General features: G+C 31.4%; 1 protein-coding gene across 5 annotated transcripts in view; it reads left to right on the forward strand.

The window, feature by feature from the left end:
* The window catches only part of LOC124530838 (neural-cadherin-like), a 261718-nt gene that overhangs the window by 230486 nt on the left and 11380 nt on the right, over nucleotides 1–19852 (forward strand). For all 5 annotated transcript variants that reach the window (XM_047105166.1, XM_047105165.1, XM_047105167.1 and 2 more), the window contains 2 exons: nucleotides 13033–13148; nucleotides 15701–15865. In XM_047105166.1, the coding sequence (XP_046961122.1) occupies nucleotides 13033–13148; nucleotides 15701–15865 (281 nt within the window). The remainder of the gene's footprint in view (nucleotides 1–13032; nucleotides 13149–15700; nucleotides 15866–19852) is intronic.

The raw sequence follows: 19852 nt of genomic DNA on the forward strand, positions 1-19852 counted from the left end.
ACAAAATAGTAGTAGTATCTATGCAATGAACGAAATAAAGCTAAAATGTGAATTTCCGTTACTCACACAACCTGCCTGGGGACCATGCACAAATGAGATAATGACGCATATTTCAACACGCTTATATTCCTTTCGGGATAGTTTTGTATAATATTACAATATTAAGCGATGTAATCAAGTGAGTGCGTTATGTAGTAGGAGTTCCACAGTCATTTGCGAGAGAATATCTGTATTTACCGCGATTACCTATGCGGGTGTAAACCAAATATAAATATTAATCGAATATTATCTTGTTTGCGTATTCGCCTTAACACTTTCAAAGTCTTGAATTATTCACAAAGACAAGACTGCGAAATTCGCTCGTTTTGAATGTACATAAACATTTTCTGTCGCTGAACACACTTTTATTTAGTAGTTTTTATTATTACATAAATATTGAATTGACGGACAAAACATATATTTGTGAAACATGAAACGAAATAGTGTATTCAACGTAAGTATTTATTATATTTGCTTTCTTATAGTTTAATCGGTCGAATAAATTTAGAAACATTTTAGTTTCCACTCAAAAGAACACGCTCACTCCCTAATTTATGTGTGTGAACACAGAACCAGGGGGAGGACTTAAAGGAAAAGGTAAACTGTCTCAAAATAAGAGTGCGGTGTAGGTAGAATAAATGCGGGGCATGAATAGATAAAAAGTAATAGCACATATTCGCTGGGAGGTTGTAACGTAATGAGACCCGTACGTCGGCAGATCGGCACCGCACGGCTCATTAGCCCGACCCGCCCGAAGGCCAAGCCACTGACTCCGCACCAGACGCTGCGACCCGCCAGCTCGCCCACTCATATTTAAACTTTTGAATAACGAAGCACCGAGAGTCTACATAAATCACTCGAACCTTCTTTCACACTTCTGGCTTGAATTTAAATAGGCTTCTATGCACTATCTCTTGAGATTTACGAGTCGGGCTTTTTATATTTAATTTATCAAGATGGAAAATTTTCGTTTTTTTTTCATTCAAAGTAAGTTCTCTCAATATTTTCTTCGAGAGTACTATATCTTAACTTTATTTGAGCAAATATTATCCGATTTATTTTTTAGTAATTAATAACTTCAGTCTTTAAAATATAATAATGGTTAAACCCTATCAACATTAGATTAGTGTCGCCGCTAACTCGAAACTGAACAATTGATAGTAATTCTTAGAAAATATAAAAGGCATTCGACGTTAAAATATATTATGATTTACTAATCAATCTCAACAACTTATTGAAGTCAGTGATTGACCTGCCATGTGAAATAATATACAATCACAGTTTCAAAACTCTCCTGAAGTATTTAGAGAGCTATTAAAAGTCCGCCGTAGAACCAGTTAAGATTTACATGGAATCCTTGAAGTTCATGAGCGACAAACTCATTTAACTGAATGGTTCATTTATATCTTAAATTGTGATACTTAAAAAATCTTTTAACGTAGCGTACTTTAGTAATTTAACTTGACGAAAGTAATTGCAAATATAATATATTATATAATTAAATTACCTAAAGTACGCCGTAATATTGTGTATTTGTTTTATTTTCCTGTTCTATCGTTATAAAAAAAATGATGAAAGAAGTTTTTCGAGCAAAATAAATACTCGTTAAATAAAAGTCGCTCATTACTTCGTTTTTTGGTGTTGCGAATGTAAATACACTTTTAATACAACTTCGCTAGAATATTTATTTCCTAGTAATTTATCTCATATCACGTATTTAGACCGCGATCATGCATGTAGAAGATAAATAGTTTACTTTATATTGCAAATAAATAATGCTTGCGAAAGGAATCCTTTGAAAATATTTAGTAATTAATTTGTCTTAGTATTATCTACTGATTTCTAATTAACTTCTAAGTACTTCTTTATAGTTTCGTTTTTTGATTGTAAGTGTAACCTTAAATGTTATTAGATAGTAGATACAAGGGACATCTTATCTCCCAAGATTGATGACGCGTTGATATGAGCGCCAGTATTGGCGGTCGTACACACTTAACATAAGGTGCCGCCTACCTATTACGCATATTAATATTATATTATCATACAAAAGAAATTAATAAAGTTTGTTTTTATTATACAAGCAACTAAATTATGAGAATATGACTTTTGACAATATTTTTGTTGTGTATTGTTATAAGTTAGCTAACGATTACTTCTTATCGTTAAAACAAATAGCACTTAACTTTACTGGCAATAAAGTACGGAAGGCTCTCATCATTTATGATTCCACCGTCGAATGAATTGAACAGCGTGCGTGCTGCAAAATGAATTATGTGTGAGCCAGTTTGACTGCAGAGACACAGACACATCGCTTTAAACAGATCTTTGCTATCAATGAAACATTGCATACAATCCATTTTTCCAAAACAAGACCAGATAAATGATGTAACATATGACCCTTTAAAAATGTGGTATTCTCTATATATTCCAACTTCAAAATGCAATCAAATTCAAATTATTTTGTAAGTAAGGGGGTACGAGGATTTTTATCAACCACAGCCTATTAAAATACCGTAGAAACACAAATTAATTGAAAAGCAAGTAAGTGAATGAGCACTTCGTTTTTATTAGAGAGAGCAGTAGCCATAGCGCTGTCCTTTGTACCAAAGTGAGGGAAGAGGATACTCATGCATAATGTATCGACGTCTGCGACATTGGCATCTGATCATCCGATAACATGACCCTTGTTTACACGAAACCCACTAATTTCATATTTCGACTTCGAAAAGGTGTAGTACGAGTTACGAAATGGTATGTAAAACACGTTCCAGGCGTGGCAGATTTAGGTAATAGAAACTGCATTTATAATAGAATTACTAAGACACGGTTACGGTATTCGTTATTTTTAACTTAAAACTTATCTTAAAAACTTTACAAGAGTATGACTTTCATATTCGTTTATTTCCATATAGGACATTAATTTTAATTGTACATAATTCATCATGTATATTATTAAAAAAAGGAAGTTTCAAATTTCACGTTCAATAAATTCATCGTTGAAATTAAAAATACATATACATATATTTAAATAAAAATATTTTCATAAATAAACTCACCGATCAACATCTAGTGTATTAAAGTAATAAAAAAAATACACTACAATACATTATTTATTACGAAATACCGGACATGTTTCCAGAAGATTACGGTTAGCATAGTCAGGAAACGAACGTGTCGAAATCACGTCGTCGTCTGTAGTCTGGAAATTACAGGCTACATGACTCCATTCAATTATTGTGCCTTGATAAAATTAATGCTTAGTTGTTGAAGAAATTATATTCGATACCTGGAATTCTATAATATTTCTTTCATGTCCATATTATGTATACTTATAAAAAGTGTTATCGTATTGTCTATATGTAAATGTATATAAATATTATAGTAAAAGATGCAGGGCGTTTCGTAAAATGTTTTAGTAAATAATATTATTATTTAAGTAGCTACGCTTCGCAGTTTTAGCATATTTTAAATTTAGACTATCGACGTGATAAGCGTGAATATCTCGCGTGATAAATAGGTTATGTGTATATTGTATGTATGTAGCTCAGTTTCATATTATGTCATAAATATTTTAAACATTTTCCAATACGTAAAATCTGCTATGATATAATGAATGGTGACAATTTGAATTGTTGCGTTTTTGCTGCAGCCGATTTCTTTTGATATATGTATAAATACTCTGTAACAACCATATATTCACATATCTTACGTTTATGTAACGAACGATGCTTTAAAATTTAAATATTCGATAAATTTTAGTAAAAACCAGCTGGTCTACAAAGTTATCTAATTATATTCATTAGTATATACGGAACCAACGCAGAGTAATTAACGGATAACCACGCTTGTAGCTTTCACAACTTACAGGAATTTAGCATTTTAAGATTTATTTGTGTTAATTAATTTAATGGTTGGATACTCGAAAAGATGAAACATTAAATAAATATTTGAAATTATATTTATGTTGTAATAAATACGAACATGATGAGAACCTTACATCAACGCCAATGTAATAGATATCAAGTTAAATAAACTAGTTTTAAATGGTGGTAAATAATTTATAAGACCATTTTTTATAAAAAAAAAATTATGATATAGGTTGGCGGACGAGCATATGGGCCACCTGATGGTAAGTGGTCACCATCACCCATAGACAATGACGCTGTAAGTAATATTAACTATTCCTTACATCGTCAATGTGCTACCAACCATGGGAACTAAGATTTTATGTCCCTTGTGCCTGTAGTTACAATGGCTCACACACCCTTCAAACCGGAACACAACAATACTGAGTACTGTTATTTGGTGGTAGAATAACTGGTGAATGGGTGGTACCTACCCAGACGGGCTTGCACAAAGCCCTAACACCAATTGAAAAAAAATTGTATTGAAGCGAAAAACAAACGAGATCTACAATTGATTGAAAGTGCTAAAATACTAAAAACTTTTTCAACATTTCCTTGATTGAAATTTTCTGCTTAGATTAATGTATCATTCTTTAATTTAAAAGGTTTTACTGTGATAACTACCATTTAATTTATTTCTTAATGGAGTTTTCCATTATGTAACAAACTCTTTTTACGTTAGGTGTTAATTATTCACAACTTTTTACTCATTATATTTGGATTGATTTATTTTATTGTTATTAACCGCAATAAACATTACATTAAAAATCAAGTTTTTATAGGATGTGTGATATACCTATGCAAATATACAATGGAACTCAGTAAATAGTACAGTAAATGTATTTTGAAATGAATTTGTTCGTTTTTCTCCCTTGGCTTTGCTCCAGCGAATTATACCAGAGATTAACAAACAGGGACTTACTTTTTCAAACGTTTTTGTTGTTGAAAAAATAAAAGATAATAATTCAAAAATAGAAAAATTTAAAAAATAATGAATTACTTAGCAAAATGTTTTATAGATTAAAAGTCAATATATTAAAACTAGAAACGTCGCGCCGAAACGTAATTAACCAAAGACAATATTTTATTGTCTGCTTGGACTGGGATAAATTGTGATAGATTATGTTTCGACTTATACAGATTCGAGGCCAACACTATTCGTCTTCCAATTGATACCAAGAATTAACTTGGGTCCAATCCCTCGACTTATAAGTATTTAATTTTAGGTCGCGTGTTATGTATTTTAACAATACGTCATATGAACTTCGTATGATGTATATTTTTAGAATGCAGTCGTCATCTTTTTCCAGAACAGTCGTATGTGAAAATACTGAATATGTTATGTAGTCTCTTTCATGAAGTTATAATGATGCTTGATCATGCGCGATGTAGAAAAGCCGTTCATTTAACTATTCACATAAATACATAGTAAAATAGAAGCACACAAAAATTATTCTCTCTTACGCAGTAATTAAAAACGAGCCGCCCATAATGAAGGTTTTTTCGCGAATATGGTAAATATTTAGAAAAATCTCTCGCTTAAATTTTCCCCTAAAACACATTCTTTACTCAAACGTGATTATTCCGTGGTCTTGATATAAATTCGTATTTCATTTCTGATTTATTTGTTTTTTCGTATCTTTTTCAATATTGGTAGGTAACTTTATGTTACAAAAAAGACCCTTGGTTTTAATCTCCTGGGTAATCTGCATACCCTTTATAAACTTTGGTTCGTATCACTACACGGTTGACACGCATAGTTTATCTGTGTCGAGATGAGCGATTGTTGGCTGCTGTCGAGCGTGTGTGTTAGATTGTGAAGTGCTGTTCCCGCGACATTCCTACTCTATTTTCTATAAGCAAATGAGACCCTGGCCGAGTCTACCCGGCGTCGGATTGCGCATAACATCTTCATTCACCCAAATACTTCATTGTAAAAATTCTATCTCCATCAACATCAACTTTTTGCTGCAATTTTCTTTCTACAAATGAATGCTCTTAAACAAAAACAACTCAAGTAAATACAGCGCTTGTTTTTGTCTTAAACGTTACGTGTTAGTTTAAGAAATGGCTCTGAAAATCGTTTGTGAATTAAATTCACTGTTCGCAACATATTAACGCTGTTATCAAAGAAAATGTTGAGACATTAATAAGTTATTCTTACATATAATATATTTGTGTGAGTTGAGTATTCTGAAACATGCTTCAGTTAGTTATAATTATTTCAATTTCATATTTTTTTTACTTAAGAGGTCTTTCCTTTCTTTGTCTTATATTTAATAATAATTCATTAGCTATATTTTATTTTTTATTATTTATTATTAATTTTTTTTATTTATTTATTTCTTTTTATAATAAAACATACACATTAATATATTTTACAAGCCATTAAACCATTTTCTGGTTTGTATTGGCTAAGAAAAGTATTCGCATATACTATTTATTAAAACTAAACAATACAGGCTGTTCCCAAATGTCTCATTTAATTATATATATTTTTTATTTATATACATACCATATACACATACACATACATACACATACACACATATACATATATATACACATATTTATACATATATATATATACATAGTATATTATAATTTTTGATAAAAATATTTTTTTAGGACATTTTTGATATTTTTTTCTGTAATTTTTTCTCTAATATTTTTTGGTAACTCATTTATAAACATAGGTAGGACATAGTTAAGAGATTTTTTCCCGTATACATTTTTGGTTCTTGGAAAGGTTAAGTTTTTATTGGTTATATTTCTGGTAGTCATATTATGAATATAAGGATTTTTTAGTTCATTATTAAAATAATTGTTAGAGAGTATAACAAGTTTAATTAGATCATACACTGGTAAGACTTTACAATATTTGAAAAGAGAAATTTTGTTTTTTATTTTAATTTGAATTTTTTGGGGTACTATATTTTTTAATATTCTTTGCTGTATTTTAAATATTCGGTCTAGGTAAGTTTATGAGCGAGCTAGTGTAACTACAGGTCATAACATCTTAGTTTTGAAGATCGGTGGCGCATTGGCGATATATGGAATGGTTAATTTATTTACAGCTTCCATATAAATGGGCAGTGGTGACCACTTTCCATTAGTTGGCCCATTTGCTCGTGCCCCCAACTGTGCAAAATATGAAAAAAAAATACATAAGCCGAGTCCTATTTCACCGGCTATTTTATTCCGGCTTTTGTCAGTCATGGTTTTTAAACTTTAATATTAATACAAGCTCTAAAAGCATTGAATATTTTATAATTAATTTTATTAAAAAAAATAAAAATCATAGTTCAATTTATTGCATTAGCTTCGTACACCTGAATAATTGAATATTTCGTTATTTTCATGACCTTTACAAAATATGAATATATCATGTTAGAATAAATCATAATATCATGTTAGAATAAATCATAAAACACACATGAATTCATAATGATTTCACTCGATTAACAAAATCGAAAACGAATATCAATCTGCTATGGTTTAATAACGTTTGTTAAATATACATACGTTTAAATCTCACAAACAACTGTGAGTAACGAATGATCTATATTTATCACGCTTTGCAGATCCGAGCATCGCGTTAAGTCGCCTGCTAGAAATTTGAGTAACGTGCTACTTTAGAGCACGTGAGCATCGCCCGTGCTCTCTTATTATTAAACGGGAATGTGAGGCGATGACATATGTAGTACATAGACATTCAAAGTAATAGTTGTAGGTATTCTCAACGACGGATTGACCTTGTAACGTAACAAAGGGATTCATCGAAAAACCGACAATGGCGTGGCGCTCGCGGCGTACTCTGCTGCTGTACTGTTTACACGAGTGCTCCCACAACCTATTATATTACGTCTAATGGTACTGGAAAATGATAATTGAAAATTACCTTTTAACTCACTTGGAAATTTGTAAACATGTTAAGGCATACATTGTTCGTCGGTACACGTAGAATATATTGTTAACTGTAGTTAAGATATTTAAATGCGTCCTTAGTAAGTATGGTAATTTTAATCTCTTATTTACCAGAGACACATCTTTTTGCATTTTTTTAAACATTACGTAAATGTACTGAAAGTAAACAATTTCACGACTATTCAGAAAAGATTACACCAAACACACATATATTAAATATTACTATAGCGAAACTTCAATTAAAATACAACACAAACAACTATTTGGATTAAATATTTTTCATAATTACATTAGACGACACAATATGTAATAAAATATTAAATTTCGATTCATTTAATGTAATATGACGTCATAAAAAGCTTTAATCTTTTATATTAAAACTATCCGTGAAAGGAAATTTGAGATGTGCCTAAATAACGATCTAATCGGTGATTTACCGCAGACCACCGCCATAGCATTATTGAATGCCCCATTCACGGAAGAAAAATCGTATATTTTGATAAGTCTACCGTTCAATTTATAGTTCACATTCATTTGCTTTTATAGATGGTAATTAAGAGCAGACTATAAAGTTATCTGAAAATAAGTCTTTTGGCTTTATGTTTTATGTATAAATGCAATTCTTATTACACACACACACACACATATATATATATATAAAATAGCCACGATCACAAAGACACTTTAATTATAATTAAAATCGAAGTCTATGCGTGATTGCGTAAAAATAACATCCAAATACACGAACTTTAACATACATAATATTACTCAGATTCATAGTAATTCAGTTAATCATTGCTCGAGTATCTGGCGCCATTAATTATGTCAATAAAGCAATTTAATCTGAATCAATAATAGTTTATGGGTATAATAATGATCGCTTATATCTCCTTCTATAGAAAAAAATGCCGGCTATTGGCAGGGGACTGTAACAAAAGGGCCTTCTAGTAAACCATTAGTCCGGTCATTAAGTTGTCTGGGCGTAAGAGTGCACTCAGTCACTCAATACGATACTAGCCTACGTCATAGATAAAGCAACCTAGATCATCAATATCGCTAAACGAGTGACTATAACCTTATTCGATATTTAATATTCCACATAATAATACTAACCCATGAATATATATTAAAATGTGAAGGAAATATAATTTAACCAATTAGAATCAATTCGAATTGTTAGTAGTGACTCCTGCTCCAATCAAAGATACGGATGTACTTTATTCCTACACCGTGCACCAATGACTAGAAAGCTTTTTCAATAATATTATTTACTATATTGGGCACATGTATTTAAATTCTATGTTATTAATGTTTAATATAATTTAGTAATTGTATACTCCAGTTTCTAGTTATGCAACCAAAATAACCGCAAATGAAATAATTGACATACATAGTTGTAGTATACATTTTCATCAGCTATAGTATAACTTATGTAATTGAAGAAGCGCTTTCAACTCAATATCTAACAGAATCAAACATATGAAACTATTTTACGTTAAACCTAAAACATCACTACTAATTACTATCGTATTAATGCAGAGTATTATATATTATACATATGTGTGATTAAAATTCATTTTAGTTCAATGTATTAAATTATTAAATAAATGCAGTTTGAAGGTTTTCTACTTTTGAACGTTGGAACTTTAGTGTTATGAATAAAAAAAGTGCAAGATACTCTATAAAATGATCCTACTCACCAAATTTCATGGCCCTAACTAGTTGACGCTCGGCGATGATTGACCAGTCAGTCAGGACATGTTTGTTTATAAGTATAGATAAAATTTCCTGCCTATAAGTCGACATGGTCCACGAGCATTTTTTGTTTATCTTTTTTTTATGCTATACGTTGGCGGACGAGCATATGGGCCACCTGATGGTAAGTGGTCTCCATCGCCCATAGACAATGACGCTGTAAGAAATATTAACTATTCCTTACATCGTTAATGTGCCACCATCCTTGGGAACTAAGATGTTATGTCCCTTGTGCCTGTAGTTACACTGGCTCACTCACCCTTCAGACCGGAACACAACAATACCGAGTACTGTTATTTGTCGGTAGACTAACTGATGAGTGGGTGATACCTACCCAGTCGGGCCTGCACAAAGCCCTACCACCAAGTAATCATCTATTAAATCATCTATATAACCTTGTATCTATACCTTGTATTATCAATATGATGATTTTAATTTATCAATACTATACTAATTATGGTCGAACTGTCACTCCAGGACATTGAGTATTACTTGAAGTCACAGACACTGACACACAGACAGTATAAAAGTGTAATTGCGTCGTATTTTGGAATAGAAAACTAAAACAGTATTTTTTTTTTAATTCCGAATGAATGCACAAGTGTAAAACAGGTTGTAAATTTGTATGAATATTAAGCGAAAATGTACGGCGAGTTGTAACGTTACACTAACGAATGCTCGTTGTACTCCACTAAACGAATTGCGTACACTTAATAATATTAACGTTATTGCACACCATTACGTGTTGTGTTGCCTTGTGATATGAGATTCATTAGGTGGAATACACTTAATTTGAATTTATAGCTACCTATAATAGCGTAAACGAAGTCATTATGTTCGCCAGTGTAATGACAAAAGTTAACTTGACAATTATTATGTCGAATTATATTTATTTACGTTTGTATTTGTTGTAAAAAATTCTCGTACTCTCAATGCTCCACAACAGACGTATTGCATCCTTCAAATCAATCTTCAGGAATTTTATAGAGCTCGTGCCACCACGGTGCTCCAGTTTTGGTATACAGATTCACCCAATGTAGAAGAAGTTCAGTGATCTCTCAGTGTTTCTTTCTCGGTTTTGATATAAAAACATTAAGTTCTTAGTCGCGGTCTTTAACCCCTATGATACCATATACGCTCTTAATAATAAATTAAACCTATTTTTAACCGACTTCATTTGTGTATCAAAAAACAATGTCTATTTAGATTGTTCTTTAAAAAGAAAATAAATTTATATTATTTCATTATATACGAATGCTATAAATAATTTTATTTCAATAAATCAACAACAACAACAACAATAGCCTGTAAATTCCCACTGCTGGGCTAAAGGCCTCCCCTCCGTTTGAGGAGAAGGTTTGGAACATATCCACCACGCTGTTCCAATGCGGGTTGGTGGAATACACATGTGGCAGAATTTCTATGAAATTTGTCACATGCAGGTTTCCTCACGATGTTTTCCTTCACCGCTGAGCACGAGATGAATTATAAAGACAAATTAAGCACATGAATCAGCGGTACCTGCCTTGGTTTGAACCCGCAATCATCGGTTAAGATGCACGCGTTCTAACCACTGGGCCATCTCGACTCTCCTTCAGATCAACAAGTCTTTTGAATAATAGCGAAAACTAAATTGTTAACCTTATGTTCCCCTCACGTGGAATGAGAGACTCTTCTCAGCTACCCCCCTACAAGCTAGGGAAATCTTTCATCTAATCCCACCTTTATTATATTTCGAAAGTTCACATTAAATCCACAAAACTCAAACACTTTCTCAAACCGCATCATACTTCATAATCCGAAGAAAGCAGAAACTTTGATTCAACTTAGTCGACTGTTCAATCGAAGAATCTCTGCTATTATTAGATCACAAGTAACGCTTCGATATCAAATGTTTTATCAATTCAAAAACTAATTATTAAGAATTTAAAGTGTGAATTTAGTGATAGATAATCTGTCCCAATATATGATTATATGTAGGTTATATTTTATAATTACTATACAATATACAAACCATACTATAAGTTTAAAGAGAAAGAAACATAAAATTTGCAAAAAATTATCATATAAGTCTCAGAAAACAGAAATAGAAAAAAAAAATCTGTAACGATTACACTGAAAATACAATTTTAAATATTTTAAATACTTCTTGTTCTTATATCCCATTGTGCAAATTAATTAATTGAGTAATATTTGTATGCAATATATGTATATTACCGACTTAGCACCACCTACCCAACTTTCATACAACCTCTCTCCTTATTGGGTTGTCTGGAAGAAATGGCTACTTAGCCATAAGACCGCCCGTTGTACTCTACAATATTATATATAATATTGTAACATATTATAATGTGTAACATGTGGTGTACAATGAAGTATAAATAAATAAATAAATAATATTTTTGTTGATTACTACGTTACGTACTTTTGCATAATATTTTTGGCATTTGCCAGTGCAAAAATTATCGTACAACATTGAGATACGAGGCAACGAATAGACTTACTATACGTTATATGAAAATTTTCAATATTTCTTTCAGACACTCAATCATGTAGTACTTTAGTCGGTTAGAGAAATCGCTTCTATATTTCTTACTCGCATTTGAGAATCGAAGCGTGAGGTTTTAGCGTTATTGAAAGGTTTATTATAAAATTTTATTAGATTTACTGCGTAGCCGTTTTCACGAAGTTTATAACTGCGTGTTTTTAAATGATGGAAATTTATCGTGAAGATCAATCTTTATAAATCAATTGAGTCGTTTATTTTTGGTATGAAATTATAATTTTCGTCGTCAATTATCACACTCCAACATAATACCAAAACATATTAAAACCGCAAATGCGCTGTGAACATTCATTTATTTACGGAGATTATTTCAATATTTATAAATTTATATCATAACGTATTACTTACTTAACATCGTTTAGTGTATTGAAATAAAATTTTTAATCATTCTTAATCATTAAAGTTAACTAAGTTTTTTTGAAAAATACTGAAAATCGATATTTAAAATCGAATCGAAGAAGATAATAATAATAAAGTAAATGTCTCGAGTACCTCACATTTGATCTCAATAAAGTAACAGTCCATAAATGTTCCACTGCCCGGCAAATGCCATCAAACTGCTAAAATACGGGTTGATGGATACATATCGTCAGTGAAAAGGAAAAAACGCTAAAGCGCCAAAGTGTACCATTGGGAAATGAGATTTAAAATAAAAAATTACACCTCATTTCCCAAAAATAGTATTTTGGCTCTTAAGCTGTTCTTCTCCAATAACAAGTATAAGATTAACACAAATGAAACTTGTGAAAATTCTGTATTGCTCGCCCGAGTCGTACTCGATATGAAATATATATTCGTACGTACATTCACACCGAATTAAATTTGATTTTCTCGTTGCAGCATCGCGTATTCGATACGAGATTACGAGCGGGAACATAGGAGGTGCGTTCGCTGTAAAGAACATGACTGGCGCCATCTATGTAGCGGGCGCACTCGACTATGAAACAAGGAAACGGGTAAGTTGCATCTTCAGATTTCTGACTAAGCACTATAATGGTGACTTAGATGCCAGTTGACAATTTCGGAAGAGTTCGAGTCAGTCTCTCGGATTAAATACCCGCTATAAAAGAACCTACGAATAAATCAAAATTGTATCGTTGTCGTTATATAAGTCGATCAGTTTCCTCTGATTTTTTTTGCTGGTATTCTCAGTATAATCTACCATCCCAAATTGCTCTGCATACAATCTTGTATACAAAGAAAAGTGCTACTGAACCAACTGAAATAAACCTTAAGTTCATTTTTAATCATAATATTTTATTCGTGAATATTGAGCACTGCATACAAATGTGTAGTTTTATTATATTATATTAAATACGAGCCAAACGATACAAATATACACATTACAAATTACTATACTCGTATATTATAAAGCTACAATATATTGTCTTATACAAACATAAAATATGAGACTGCATTTAATTAAATCCTCAAAATAACATTGATAATATATATTTGAATAATCATTATTTATACATTAATTAAGGGTAATTCAGCTATTAGCGATAATTTAATTTATATGTGTCAGAGTGTTACTAAAATTGATTTACATTATAGCATCGCTATGCAGAAATAAATATATAATGTGTTATTGAAATAGCATTTACGGTCTATAATAAACATATAAATCATATCTATAAAATAAAAAAATAAATAAAGAAACCAAGGAGGATCCATGTTTTCGTTCACATTTATAGATATTATATATCTATAAATGTGAACGAAAAATAGATAAAAAGTAGTCGTAAAATTGATCGCTGTATTGTCTTGACGCTACAATAAAACCACAATACAGACTATTTTTATATATGATAATAATCCCATCCGGTTTAATGATTAACATTTTAATGAATATATATACATATACAACACAGAAATCTTAATTGGCAATGAATCATCCTTGTCAAGTTAATTACATCAGTAATTTTCTATTTCAGTTACGAATTTGTATAAAGGAAAAAATAAGTAAATAAACGTACATTCAGTAAATCAGAGCTTTTACACAGCAAAGGCCTGTGGCATGACACTTTGGCCCGGGCTCGATACCATTATTTCAGCGAAATGGACCAAGGGCGTAGGTCACCCGCTTACAAATGACTATCGTTGTAGCTGGCGTTGGCACTTGCACAAAATACTCAGTACGCGTGCGTTACAAGCATAAAAGCGCAGACTGTTAACATCTAAAAGCTCCGAGCGAAATAGCTAACTTCCATGTATTTTTAAATTGCTTAAAAGGGATTCAAATAAATACATCGAAACATTCTCTAGAAGCAGAAAAGTTATTCTCCTAAACATTATTTAGCAACGAACTTCTAAACAATGAATAAACATATAAAGTATAACGCGTAAAGTATTTTAAGCGCTGGAAACACCAGTTAGCGAGTAATCCTCTCGAGATCCAGTGGATTTCCGCCTCAGCTATATTGTTGAGATATCATAGGACTTCGTTGCCCTCGAGGAAGATTCATCGAACTTTTCTCGAGATAAATAATTTAATTTTTGATACCCATTTAAGCAAGCCGGCGTAGCGACTGCCGAAGGCAGGCTCGCTATTAAATTGCAGAGCATCGTGGAGCTTAAATGGATATAAACCAGTTTATTTTACAAACTCCTTTTTGCTTATAAGCCTTTTAAAATAAACACCATAGTATATTCTATTATAATGAGGCTTACAGAGTATTTAACGATAAACAGGCAAAAATTCAAAGTTCCTGTATTATGTCAAAATTAATTACTATGTAATAGTCAGGTGTACATACTTGATAGAGCTTAAAAGCTATTGGCGTATAGCGTATATCCTATCGTAAAATACATTTAATTTATAGCCTATCAGCCTTAGATTTACTGAAAGCTCTATTTTATCCATGAATTTCGTAGTGAATAATGTACAGATCAGAAACAGATAATTATGCAAATTCCAATAAGCCTTAATAAATTCGTAACTAATATTAGGTATATAAGTAGTTTAAAACAAGAATTTAACTTAAAATATCATCCACGTAGATATTACAATACTTTAACGTATAATGTTCGTGGAATGACTTTTGAAACAAACATCTTCCTTCCGAGGAAATAACGGAGTGACACGGACAGATGACGCCAATAACTTGCCCGGCTCGCAACCACAAATACCGCCTTTATTGTTAAAATCTAACGCCGGCGTTATAAGACTTTATCGTCCAATTTCACTAATATCGCCTTGTAGACACTTATAAATTTATAATTCAATAAAGGTTGTCCAGCAATTTCATTAAGGTTAATAAACTTTTAAATCTCCGAACATTACTTTCAGTAAATTTTCTTTCGTGTCAACGTTTTAAACAACTTCGTTAATCTTAATTATGATTACTTATCTCCGAAGTCATCAGAGTTTTAATTACAGTTGTCCTATATCTTTGCTATTTCGTGCTTGATGAATGAACTTGAATAAAGGAAATAATTTATTTTCCTCGTTGGTCGTTTTGCTACAAATTCTAATGAATCTCTCCGATTTGTTGCGTGGCAACAGTACGAGCTGAAGCTGGCTGCATCGGACAACCTTAAAGAGAACTACACGACGGTCGTGATTCACGTGAAGGACGTGAACGATAATCCCCCGGTGTTCGAGCGGCCTACATATCGAACTCAAATTACAGAAGAAGACGACCGCAATCTTCCCAAGCGGGTGCTACAGGTCGGCTTCGAGGCGATAAAAGGCCCTCATTTGATTATTTACCCTCAGCCGCCGCTTTGAGGTTTAAGGTTCCAAAGGGAATCGTATGGAGTGACAGATGCCGATTTTTAGATTGACGTTTTTTATATATTTTTTTGTTTCCATTTGCATGGCATGGGTTTTATTAGTGTTTTGTCTTTTCCGTTTCGTTTTTAGTGCTAGTTTCAGCTTGTTTCATTTTTTTTTTGTTGTCTAGAAGTATTTTTAATTAAATAAATAAGTTTAGAGCTCGTTAATTTCACTGCTAACATACTGCGAACGACGCTTGGGTTACCTACGACATACACGTAAATAAGGTATTATAGAAGAAGACATACTAATATTCAACATTATAGATAAAAAATATCCATAAGAAAACAAACATATTTCAATTGACTCTTAAATATATTAACATTAACAGTCCTTTTTTATAATGTTATATTTAAAAGAAAAAAAATAATATCGTTCGATATTTAAATAACATAGACGCTCTTTTATAAAGTAATAGATTATTGAGCTACTAAATTATATTAATTTCTTTATCCATCATCAAATGAACGCTAAATGAAAGTGTCACACACATACGTTAATAACAACTCTAGTCACAAATATTAAGCGATGGGATACGAACGATTTTTGATTATATGTTCGATAAAATTTATGATTAGTTCAAATATTAACTTAAGGATGAATAAAGTAACATGAAATACCTTTAAAAGTAATCTGAGTGTTGTAATTTCCGAAAAGCTTTTACAAAAGTTTAATATTTCATCATCATATATTAAGAAGAAAAAAATATTCTTTTCCAAATTTGAGCATATTTAAGGCTTGATTTAAAAGCTATCCCCATATCATTTGTGTTCATAATCGGTTCCATAGTTAAGCTGCTAATGTTTAACACACATAGACACACACAAGTTAGGACACTAAATAAGATTCGATAATGGAAATCGTTCTCAAGATGTTCTCTGCACAGAACATATTATTGTGCACAAGTGTATCAACATTTTTTTATAATCCGATAAAAGAACAAAAACGGCGAGAAATCTGCCACAAGCCCACCGGTCTTGAATGACTTCCGAGTTATAGATTTGTACTCAATCAACTTCCAAAATGTCAACTCCTACTAACCTTTCAATGACCCGTCATCCATAATCCGGAAACGCTAAGTGTAAAGCCTTATAAGCTTTCCCCTTTACCAAAGAGGAAGTAAGTTATTAAGTAACGATTATCGATTTTTTTCAAGGATATGTATGTGAAGTACTAAACACTGTTCCGTATTCATTGAAATGGTGAATATAAAATGGCAACATCGACATCTTATCGGCTATAAAAAAAGAAACATTGAACAATAAAGAACCGCCTTTTATTATTTTTATAAAATGAACTCATAATCCGCTTTGTATTCGTTACAATAATAATAAATAATAATACATTTATTTATTCTCTCCCACGGACATTTCTGTTAACATTTTTCATACGCCTTAATAAAATTAAAACAATTTTCTGTGGGAGGAGCCCAAACTAGGTTACTCTGTTCTTTGATAAGAATATTAATACACAATAGGAGCGAAGATTCCTATTTTATTAATATAGATAATATTTACCATCAAATCTCTAATAGTAATGCCTTCCTTCACCTTTAAAAATTGTCATTACAGTCTTTTAATATCTATAAATATAACGCCGTTAAATTATAATCACATTTATCTAACGGAGCTCAATCAGTGCTAAATGGTCGTAACACTCAAACAGCGGACATAATGAAGGCAATTATATCACGCGTTTACACATATACATGTAAAACAATGCCATTAAGCGGGTTGTCACTTTAGATTAAATTTAACAGTGATATTTCGATAAATTAACAATCGTTCGAATTAAATTTCGTTATATGTGAAATTACTTACATTATTCAAATATAACGTTATTATAAGCAATTATAAGGTAATAAAGATGTATGTGTATTAGTTTATTTATTTATCTAAAAAAAACTACAAAAAATCGCTTTTTTTAATTTTTTATTAGTTCTATGTAGTAGGAAAGAATGTTTCACGAACTGTTCAAAAATTCACGTTATGTTAAAAGTAACAGTAAAAATGTTCGTAAAGTTACGAATACGAATATTCGTGCAACAATCTCTTAGCAATGCATGGGGCATGTCTTAACTCGTGCGTGTGCACAGTACGAGTTGACGCTGGTGGCATCTGACGGGCGCAACGAGAACTCAACGCGTGTAGTGGTTCACGTGCTCGATATCAACGACCTACCGCCCCGGTTCACACACAGCGCCTACATCACTCAGGCTCTCGAGGAAACCGGCCCCTACCCCCACTCCTTGATACAGGTTTTGTTTGTTTTTATTTTTATTTTATTAATCCTTATTATCCTATTCTCCTCAAAACGTTCATAAATAAAACTATTCATATGAACCAATTAAGAAATAATAATAAATCCGAGTGCATTTCCGCACCGGAGATTCGATACAATATCGAAAATAATACTTACAATGGAGAGGGGTTAAATATACTGATATAAATAGGAAATTTATTAAGCTTAAAATAAAATAAATGGTTGTAATATGAAATTTGAACGAAGCCAACACAATACGCCATTTGATCTCAATTTAATCTGTTAATTATAAACTTGTAATTGAATGAAATTATTTAAAACTATATTTAAAATGTTTAAATTTAAAAACCATAGAAACAATTCGATTACTTATTGTATTTTTCTTTACGTTTATTTTGAAACCGATTTTCTTTTCGTTTTATAAGATCCTTTATTTTTCTTTGTTATTTGTTGACATCCAATACTCCTTTTAAACAATATATTATTTTGTGCGCACAAAGGTGATAAGGTAACGCTGGCGGAATTAATTAAAATGTATTGTATTTCTCTTAAATCAACTACCAGGTAAGTACGTATAGATAAGGCCTACAATTTGCTTGGATTTTCGCTTGTCTCGACATAAAACTTTGCAAGATTTTGTACGTTTTCCATTCAATTAACTTTAATGCATGCTAATATATATTTAAGCTGGATTATTTAATCACTCCCTAAAACTAATTTATACACAGAATTTATAACAGATCCTTCAAAACTTGGCCTTTGTTTAATCTTGTTTATTTAATTTGGGTAATTGTCTTTTACATGTCTTTTCAAAAACAAGACGAACAAATTTCGCTTAATGACTTTTCAATGTAATTACATTTCAACTATCAAAATAAATTAATTGAAATTTGAGAAATAGTGAGAGCTTTCTTATAAGAAATGTAATTAAATTATTGTAAAATGAAAAATGAAAAATTATTTAAATTAAAAATTGAATATAAGAGACATCTCATTGAATAAAACTAAATTTTAGCTCGTTTCCTTAAAATATCACGTAAAGATTACGAAGACAGCGAGGACGTGTCCGTTCGTCGACCGTGAGATGGATTTTTTTATAATTGGTCTAGCTTCGCAAATAATCCGTGTAATTATGCAAACGTCGACCCTCTTCATTTCTATGGCTCTAGCCAAGCAAAATCAGTTAAATCTTATTTTCTTTCTTTTTATCTTATACGTAATAGAAATACTACATTTAATATATTTGTATCATTTCATTTATAAGTATCAACAATCTATAAGCTTCTTATACGAAAAACAGAAATTGTTTTCTTAATTTCAATAAGAATATTTCCAAATGTTTGTAACCCTCATTAACCTACTTATTTTTGGTAGTAGTCATTGTTTCATATTAATACTTTGAGGTTCAACAAAAAACGTATCTTATTTTCACCATTAGTGTACTCATAAATATTTGTATTTCGCAAACTCTTTAAATATCATCTTGTAACATTCTTTTTGGAAATATAAAAAGAGGCAAAGTTCCGAACGGCCGTTAGCGTGAGCACCCGCTGTCACGTGCCGGTGCGAACAGTCTGCTAACGTTAGCGAATTCGTAACATTGAAAAACTTAAATAA

Source organism: Vanessa cardui, chromosome 7 (assembly GCF_905220365.1).
Source record: "Vanessa cardui chromosome 7, ilVanCard2.1, whole genome shotgun sequence".
NCBI classification, from domain to species: domain Eukaryota; kingdom Metazoa; phylum Arthropoda; class Insecta; order Lepidoptera; family Nymphalidae; genus Vanessa; species Vanessa cardui.